The sequence below is a fragment of the Rhinopithecus roxellana genome, chromosome 5 (genome assembly GCF_007565055.1).
Source record: "Rhinopithecus roxellana isolate Shanxi Qingling chromosome 5, ASM756505v1, whole genome shotgun sequence".
NCBI lineage: Eukaryota > Metazoa > Chordata > Mammalia > Primates > Cercopithecidae > Rhinopithecus > Rhinopithecus roxellana.
In genome coordinates, this window is record NC_044553.1 from 54,188,408 (window position 1) to 54,198,599 (window position 10,192).

Consider the following 10,192-nt stretch of genomic DNA (forward strand, 5'->3'; position numbering starts at 1 on the left):
ATTTTCTCTTTGCTTTCCTGACATTTTTGTCTCTAAACTGATAGGGCAAGGAGAAAAAATGCTGTACAGGAAGTTAGAAGGAGAGTAAATGTGTTAGCCAAAAATTTATTGTAGCAAAAAAGAAACATTAGATTTCAAAAAATAGGTATCTTTTTTTTTATAATTTGTAGGGAACATTATTGTGAATCTATGGCTAGAGACATTGTATAAAGCACAAAACGCTGCTCATGAGGAGAAAATTTAAAAATGGAAATTTACACCATACAATTGTTTAAAATGTTTCCATAAGAAGAGTAAAAGAAAAAAGGACTTCCCACATGCCCGGATGTGGCTATTTAAGAAACTTTAGATAAGACAAGGTATTAAAAAGATGGAAGGAGAGGATTGAGCTTAAGCTTGAATAAAGATAATAAAATTCTCAGAATGTTGGAAAGACTCATCCCCCAGAATAAATGAGCAGTTATAATCAGAAAATAATCATACTGCTCTTCAAAAAGGTTGGTGTCATGTTTACTGCAAAAAGAATGATGAACTAGCCACTGCCTATTTTACTCCTGTGTCCTTCAGGAACAAAGTGGTGGGAGGTTGGGGGTATTCAAACTGAGAAAATAGTAGGGGAAGAAGATACAGGGAACCCAAGAGAATAAAGGATTCTCATTACCCCTACTGCTTTGGCCCTTGTTCCATCTCTGCTATTTAAACATCATCCGTTTATTGCCTAAAACCGCTGAAAGACTGCACTGTGTTGCAATACATCTTACCCCAAGAAACCTAGGTATTTGGATATAGTCCTTTTGCTGTTTTTATAGAAGGAGATACAGGGTACCAAGAATTTCTGAGGCATTCTTCCCCAAGTATCTCTTTTGCATAGGGCTCCAGATTCCTGAAGGACGCAGCTCCTTGTGGAGCTACAGGTAAACTGGAGTTTCAGCATTCCTCTACCCTTCCCCACTTGGGCACCAGCATCCTAATCTGCAGCTGTGCCAGATTATGACATTTCATTCTGCTGCACTCCTTACTTCCCTGTCTCCCGTAGCCACACCATGTTCCCTTTCTCCTTTACTTTGTTTTTGAGAGGAATTGATAGAATGGCCCAAGTTTGTATCTGTCACCCCCATTGTCCCTCTCCCCTACTCTCCTGCAGTTCCAAAGGCATGTTCTACCACATTCACTCTAGATCTAAATTCTGAATTTTGATTTTAGTTTTGGAACTAGACTCCAGACCCCAGTTGGGCTTTTTTCCCCTCATTGTTGGCTCTCTTCTGGGAGTGCTGTGATTTCTCCAGCTTTACTAGACTGACTGCTTCTTTACTACTGGCTTCCCCTTTCCCTTGTCTTAGTGTGTTTATCCTTGATAAATTACACATGACAGTCTCTGCTGGGAGCTGGCACCTATGGGAAATGAAAGTATCACAAAAGTGCACTCAGTAGCAGCTATGAGATGGGTAAACGTTCAGAGCTGGACACACTGCATATTGAAGAAACTAACAGATGTGCTCTTAGAGCCATGGTAATTTTTAATAAATCATAGACAAAATGAGAGAGGTACCAAGGTATTTAAGACAAGTAGAATTTCTAAAAGGGGGAAAGAATGGATTCTGAAATTATTCAACAAAAAGCTTAGTATTTATCCTTGACAAAATTCTAGAATGAATGAATGATTAAATAGATGATTTGCAAATATTTAGAAAACAAATCTTGGCCCTTAGAAGGAAATGACTGAAAGTCAGTATTTGTCAGTGTTAATTTACTTAAAATGTATTATTCCAGAATGACTACCCTTTTTTTTAAGTAGGATTACCAGATTGGTAGAATGAGTCTTACCAAGAACCGATGTGTCTCAATGATAAAGCATTTGGAAAAAAAAATCGCCTAAAATAGCCTTTGGAGAAGATGGTAAATATGAGCTACATAGGAATACTTCTAGGAGGAAGCATTGCCTGCTTTTAAGGCTTGCTCAAAGAATAATTAATAGGCCTGGCAGTTAGTCATGCATTTTTGTGATAGAGTCAGAAAGCCCTATGTTTAAGCCTTATCCTGAAAGAAGTTATAATAATTATATTAATGCATAGCAGATGGGCTTATTTGGTGTGGACGTGACAGAAAGCTAGGAGAATTAACGATACAAGGGTGTCATATCACATTCAGAGCTATGGTCTCAGAGATGCACATACACATACACACATATCCTTGCATTCAAGCACATAAAAGTATGGTGGAAACATAACTAAGAATGTAACTATCATGACTGTAAAAATAAACAAAAAATTAGTTAAGTTTTGAGATTATTATCCACTTATAATGATGAGTTAATGGTCTAATATGACTGCAGTCTGCCATAATGTTTAAGAGCACAGGCTTTGAAGTCCAGTCCCCCTGGGTTTCAAATTCAGCTGTATTGCCAAGGAGCTGTCTGACTTTGACCAAGTTACATAGCCTTTTGAAGCTTCAGGTTTTCCTTTTATATAAAATGGAGATTAAAATAATAACTACTTTCAGGGGGTTGTTATAAGGACTAAATAAGAATATGAATGTAATTTTTTTAAAAAAAGAATGAAAACCCCTCAATCCTAAGCTATATGAATAATATATTTGTGTATAAATCAAACTGGCCATTAAGGAGGAAAATGTTGGTCAGTGATGATTACTGAATTTCAACAGGGACATTGAGTAAAGCTAGTGAATATTAAAATCGAGGTTACAGGAGGACGAAGGAGGCTGAAAGATCTGAAGGAACTATAGAGGTGAGATTAAGGGGAATGAGTCACCGTCTCCAAAGATGTAAAGAATTGTCATATAGAATAAAGTTCTCCATTGCATCTAAAACATAAATAGGACTAATGACAGTAAGTTATAAAAAGAAAACACTTTTTTTTTTTTTTTTTTTTTTTTTTGCTTTGAGTAGGATATTAATTAAAGGTCAAAGATTCAAAATGGTGTGTTGTGTCATGATATAATCTGTGGTCTGGGGAGGGGCATGCACGTGCCTTTGTAACTAGATTGTGAGCTTTTCAGAACCAGGGCTTGATCATTAACTTTTTATTTCATAAATAATTGCCAACAAGAATTAAGGAAGATTTGGTGAATGAAGAGTTAAATGAATGATTTATACATACGTAATACATGTGAGACAATTTTATTACATGAATATTGTAGCAATGTAGACATGGCCAGTAAAGAGAATATTGGAAGGAAAAAAAACCTCTGGACTGTGTTCAAAAATGTTTAGCAAAATGCATTTTGGATGGTATAGTTAATGCTGGATTGTATACAGCTTGATTAATAAAAAGGATGTTTTAAGAGTTCCAGAAAAGTAACAAGTAGAACAGAATTCTCATCTACAAATGACAGACCTATTTTCTCACTAACACCATGGTCCCAACATTTAGCTACAGGTGCTAAAATTTAATAGTTCATTATTTCTGTTGTGTGCTTCCAAAAGCCACAAAATAATGTATACACACACACACATTTATTTGTACACACATGTATCTCCTCTAATTCTCTCCTTATATCCTTAACCATTTTCTCTTGGAGGTACTTGTCATTGCCTTGTTGTGCTTATTCAGGTCACTTGGGTTGGGTACTGTGGCGTAGTCAGACTAATGATTGTATGCTTCATTTAGCAGAACAATTTTTTCATTTTCACTTATTCCATTCCCTTCAGACACTTCTCGTTTCCCCTCTGATAGTACTTCCCTCCCCATTATGCAGTGTGGTTCACTGTTGGGGCCCGTTTGGGCACAAACCAGACCTTTTGTTGAGTTACTGTACTCCTGCCTTTCTAATTATAGAATTCAGAACAGAATGAGTGAATTAATGCCATGAATGTATTCCCTGCAGTGTCTGGGGCAGTGTAATGCTGCAGCATGCTTGCAATAGCACATAAGTTCTCCCTTCACTCCTTGGCCTCCATTTTTGCCGTGTGGTTTCACAGCAGCAAGAATGGAAGGTGCACTTTACTCACCAGTGAGTAAATCAAGTGAATGGATATTTTAAAGCACATGCCCTATACGCAGTTCACAGAGAGAACTATACTTTCAAAAGCTCTCTGAGAACACATGCTTGGAATATGAAAATGTACTAAGTACTGTATTTCCTCATGTATCCTAGGTAAGGCAAGAGTGTATAGGCATAGGCAACAGTTAAATGTGTGTTGTTGCATTTCGTTTCTCCAAATAAGTGTTTGGTATTTGACTCTACAGCCCTTCAGGGCAAGCAAATACTTGGAGTAATAGCACCATAGAGATATGATTCTCAATTACCAAAAGACTATAGAAGTCACTTTTCTTTTCCTGACACTGGGAAGGATTCTGATTGAAGGAAGCATTCTTTGTCCCTCTGGTCTCATGCGACAGTCTGTATCTTCAGGTCCATACAGGTTGATGCACACCGAAAAGTGGATTCAAAGCTGCCTATTCAAAACTTGGTGATTGGGGAAAATGAGGAGTTAATTTTCATTTTTGTTTATCAGCTGCCTGTTTGATTAAGATTTTTGGTAGGAAGAGCCATCTTTCAGACATAATGCCTAGGGTAGGTTAAGGGCGAAAATTAACTCTTTGAAATACAAATACTTCCATTAGGTTGGCAGATTTCACTAAGCTCTTTTTGGGAAGAAAATGCTAAAATTCAAAAAAAGAAACATGGAAGTTATTACAAGAATGAGAAGTGTGAAGGAATGACTTTAGTAAATAATGAACTATTAATGACATATACTGAAAATATAATGTCCAGAAAAGGAGAGTGAGAACTCCATCACATGATACTGTGGGTAACTAGGATGATTTTCAGACTAGATAATGATGAGTATTACTTTTTCTTCATAAATTACACTCACAGAAGCCCCCAATCACAAGCAGAGTACTAGGCCGGAGGGACTGTGGTTCTAACCCCTCAGATAACATTTCTTGTTAAATAGAATTCTTTCCTGTCTTCCTCTAGAAAGTCTATGAAGGCTGATATAGTTACAATACATTGGTTATTTTTGAAAGCAAAAGCAAAGTGAAAGCAATTAAAGTGTTTTCTTCTTGGGCTGTTGATTTTCAGGCTCCAAGTTTATCATGAGATATGATCTATATTACCCGTGTTATGATGTATTTTTTCCATACAAATATGATATTCAGATGTCTGTCATTAATTCAATACGGTGTGAACCACTGTGTGTATTCAAACATTCAGCATGTTTTATAACAAAATTAGTAAATGCTTTGTCTTGAATATTAGTTTTATCCTGCCCATGTTGTAAGACATATTTAAATGATGTATATATAAACAAAATTTCTGAAATAAAGTATTAAAGAGTAGACCAGTTGAAATTCATATCATACAATTCCATAATTACTTCTAACTTCTTTTTTTTTTTTTTTTGGATCCAAAATAAAATGAAGGCCAAGGTTTCAGTATTGTTAAGAGGATTATTTTTTCATTATTCTAGTGCCTTGTCACTATGCTGCATTTAACTGTGTGAAATAGCAGATGTGAAATAAACTATAAATGAATTATGCATGTGTTACAGATTTGTCATCTATTTTTACTGATAATTTTTTTCAGCCATTGATCTTATCAACAATTTGCTGCAAGTAAAAATGAGAAAGCGCTACAGTGTGGATAAGACCTTGAGCCACCCTTGGCTACAGGTAAACAACAATCATTGAGTTTTCTTAGTTGAATGAGCTTCTAAATATTTATAGAATTTTGATATTTAGAAATCTTTTGCAATAATTTTTAAAGTGTGATTATTCTAATATCAATTTATTTGCTCAAATACATGCAACTTCATAGGATGTAATAACAATTTAGTGTTTCTAAACATTTTTCTCTACCAGGATAATTTGATAGAGGAGATACATGCACACATACACACACACAGCCCAAAACCAAAAGGCAAAACCAAATATAAATAAATAAACCAAGGATCATAACAGACCTCAGACGACCAGATTTCAAAAGCATTTGTATGTGTAATCCTGATAAATGTACAAATAGATGCCCATCTGGTCATGCACTGTACTCATTTAGAAGCTATATTTTTAAATGCTAGGTTATTATGTATGGAACAAATGCATGGCAAATACGAAGTATATGCATGTGCTTCTGTTCACTTAAATATTTATTATTTTCACATTGAATTTAAAGTTTAGAAAACTAATATTCTGAAATACTGAAGGATTATTTGTAGGCATTACATTTCAAAGGAATACCGACATTCCTGGTTGCTTGACTACAAACATTAATTGCCCACTCTTTGATCCATGGTATCATATAAACAGTATGTATTTGCCAAGGTTAGGCAAATAGGATGGCTTTGCTGCCGACGCTGTCGCTTGAGGATGCATGATGAAAGATTCAGCGCTGTTACCGTGGAAGGAAAAGGGTAACTCATAGATTGCAGAAACTGACATCATATGACACAGCATGTTGAGTCATAATGATCTCTATGGTAATATTTTGGAATTTCTTCTTCAGGACTATCAGACCTGGTTAGATTTGCGAGAGCTGGAATGCAAAATCGGGGAGCGCTACATCACCCATGAAAGCGATGACCTGAGGTGGGAGCAGTACGCAGGCGAGCAGGGTCTGCAGTACCCCACACACCTGATCAATCCAAGTGCTAGCCACAGTGACAGTCCTGAGACTGAAGAAACAGAAATGAAAGCCCTCGGTGAGCGTGTCAGCATCCTCTGAGTTCCATCTTCTATAATCTGTCAAAACACTGTGGAACTAATAAATACATACGGTCAGGTTTAACATTTGCCTTGCAGAACTGCCATTATTTTCTGTCAGATGAGAACAAAGCTGTTAAACTGTTAGCACTGTTGATGTATCTGAGTTGCCAAGACAAATCAACAGAAGCATTTGTATTTTGTGTGACCAACTGTGTTGTATTAACAAAAGTTCCCTGAAACACGAAACTTGTTATTGTGAATGATTCATGTTATATTTAATGCATTAAACCTGTCTCCACTGTGCCTTTGCAAAGCAGTGTTTTTCTTACTGGAGCCTCATTTTGGTAAGAGACAGAACATATCTGTGAAGTAGTTCTGTTAGGTTTGTCCCATTGGTGTTGTCATTGTAAACAAACTCTTGAAGAGTCGATTATTTCCAGTGTTCTATGAACAACTCCAAAACTCGTGGAAAAAAAATGAATGAGGAGGGTAGGGAGTAAAATCCTAAGACACAAATGCATGAACAAGTTTTTAATGTATAGTTTCTATAGTTTCTAATTCTTTGCCTGCCTGGTGTGCCTCAGTATATTTAAACTCAAGACAATGCACCTTGGTGTGCAAGACCTAGTGCTCTTAAGCCTAAATGCCTTAGAAATGTAAACTGCCATATATAACAGATACATTTCCCTCTTTCTTATAATACTCTGTTGTACTATGGAAAATCAGCTGCTCAGCAACCTTTCACCTTTGTGTATTTTTCAATAATAAAAAATATTCTTGTCAAAATATGTGTCCTCCTGATTGAATTATTTTCATTCATAGTTCACACTAGGGTTTTCAGGCCAACTACGAGCAGAAGTATCTGCTCAAACAGCAGGAAAAAAACTCATAGTCTAGAATGTAGTTTTATGTACTCTGAAGCAGTAAAAGTATGTTTCAAAGTGGAGTGAAGCTTTCCTGTCTTGCATGTGGTTTAATTTCTAATAGAAAGGAAAGCTTTCAAAGTGAAAAGTGACCAAAGCCAAACCGAGTGCTTGGAGGCATAGGTAGGATGACTCTGAGTAGTTGGAATATTGCAAATAGCATCTTAATGTAGCTTCCTGATTTAGTCAATATAAGCTAGAGATTTATTAGAATATCAGATCTGGTTTCTTTTCATATTATCTAAAGATGGTTCTGAGGTGAACCAAAAAAGCACGTAAAGACTAGAAAGTAATCCCTAAACAGAAAGGCATCTCAAGTGAAGTTCTATAAGCCTGGAGAAAACAAATTGAACCTAACAGATTTTAGGTATATAATGTGAATAATGTGGGCTGTTTTCCTTAGTAGCAGGATGAGAATAGCATACTATGTAACAGAAAAAAAAAACTGTAATTAATGTTTGGAAGAATGTTACGAGAGTTGTGAAACACTCAAATATATTAGATAAGTATGTTAAGACTGTACTTTTTCCACTTGGAGGAATGAGGGGACAATAGATTATCTTTCCAGTGATTAGTCTCTGTTTTGTATTTTTATTGAACTTTAAGTATAAAAATTTAAAAGTTCCTTAATCTGCTTTTCTCTAGGAGTAGGGTGTGTGTGTGTGCGTGTGCTCATGCATGCACAAGTGAATTTGCATACACAAGCATACATGTATCATCAACTTGAAAGAATAGAATGTTAATCAGTAAGACAATAACTCTCTTGCTAACCTAGGAATATAACTGACACCTTTTCTATGACACCTTTTCTAAGCAATTTCAGGAAAATGGAAAAGGAGTGGAAGCATATAAATTTCTTCCCTCTTCATATGGGCATAATATAAATTAGAAGCTTATTCTTTGAATTATAATTTACATAGTTTATATGCCTATGTTTTATCAGCTGCAATATAAAATGTAATCAATAACTTTTCTTGATATGGGATTCTAAAAGGATTATAGGAAAAGAAACTATGATAATATTATCCATATAGTATAAAATATCCTAGAATCCTTGATGATTGGCAAGAGTAACAAAATATTACTGTACATTATAAAACCACACAGAAGTCAATTATCCATGCAGCGAAAAATTATTTCACATCTGTTCTACACAACTCTTTGCTAGATTCTAAGATTTTGAAATGTGAATAAGACATGGTCCCTGCACAAAATAAATTTATTAGATAGACGTGAATAAACAAATTGTTGGTGCTTTTAGAAAATGAGATGTAAAGGTATAAGGCATCATGGAGAACAGTTAATAATGGAGGAAGAAAGCAACAGAATGATGTTTGAGCAGAACTAGAAAAAATTATAGGAATACACCTGGCTGAAAGTAGGAGAAAACAGCATGAATGAAGAAATGAGGGTCCAAAGAGGACTGTTACAAAGACAAAAGCACTTCTTTATAACAGAAGAATAAAGGTAAGGAAGAACTGAAGAAGTCCATCCAGTAGAAATGGGTGATGATCTTGGTCTGGAGGCTCTTGTGTATTATTCTGGGTGTTTGGGATTTATTCTGTGTAAATCTCAGGAAACCAGCATTGTTTAAGCTGAAAGGAACTGTTAATCAGAAGAAGTTAGAGATTTAGAAGGAGTGAGTTCTCATTTTAACATTTGTATATGAAGTTCCTGTAGGACACCCAAGTTTGAAATGTTCTAAAAGTAGTTAGATATGAGTCTGGGGTTTAAGAAAGAAATCTGGAATTGAAGATACAGATTTGAAGGTCAGCAGCCCACAACATGTTAATGGGAGTGACTCATCCCTGGGGGAAAATAAATATAATGATAGGAAAGTGGTCTTAGGGCACAAACCTGAGAAGTATTGATACGGAAGGATCAGTCAGAATAAGAGGAGAATTGAAAAGGAATTTTCAGAGGTAGATACAATGGAGTAATATTACAGAAACCAAGAGAAGAAATACTTTCAAGGATTAAGTTGGTAACAGTAGAACACGTTATGGCAAGACCATGGTTTTAGCCTTTTGGGGGGCACCCTTACAAACTATTTCAGCAGTTTGTAGTGAACAGGCCTTTCCTGCTGCATTCAGAGTAGCTATGTCAAAAGAATCTCTGCGTGGCAACGATACTGACACCACCTATACTGCAGTGTCATCAAGCAAAGGAATGAGAAAAGAACTGACAATGTCAAGGGAAAAAGTGGCCACTAACAGTCATGCTACTTTCCACCACCAGCAATATTAGTGAAGTTGCAAGGACGCCAATTGTAGTAAATCAGACTCACTTTTGTACTAAATACCAGCAATAAGTTTGCCCACTTCACATCCGTGGTATGTTATAATAAATAACATGGACAGGTGAGTAGTTTATATTTAACACAAGATGCAGATTAGCATTTTTGGTTCAGAAAAGGTATCTTTTATCATTATGACAAAAGTAAAAGAAGTGACAAACTCGTTTGAGGAAAGATACACATCCTCTATTGTGGTCACAGAGGTAATATTTCCTCAAACAACAGTATTGTCAGCTCACCCAAGTTGCTATGAAAATTGCTAGCCTCTATGTATCCAGAACCATTAGAGCAAACTACCACGGTTCTTG

At 35.9% G+C, this 10,192-nt stretch overlaps 1 protein-coding gene across 3 annotated transcripts in view; it reads left to right on the plus strand.

Annotated features, from left to right (window-relative positions):
* PRKD1 (protein kinase D1) overlaps positions 1 to 7,451 on the plus strand; it is a 355,712-nt gene extending 348,261 nt beyond the window's left edge. For all 3 annotated transcript variants that reach the window (XM_030931729.1, XM_030931727.1, XM_030931728.1), the window contains exons 17-18: positions 5,551 to 5,636; positions 6,466 to 7,451. In XM_030931729.1, the coding sequence (XP_030787589.1) occupies positions 5,551 to 5,636; positions 6,466 to 6,684 (305 nt within the window). In that variant the 3' untranslated portion in view covers positions 6,685 to 7,451. The remainder of the gene's footprint in view (positions 1 to 5,550; positions 5,637 to 6,465) is intronic.
* Positions 7,452 to 10,192: the final 2,741 nt, after the last annotated feature.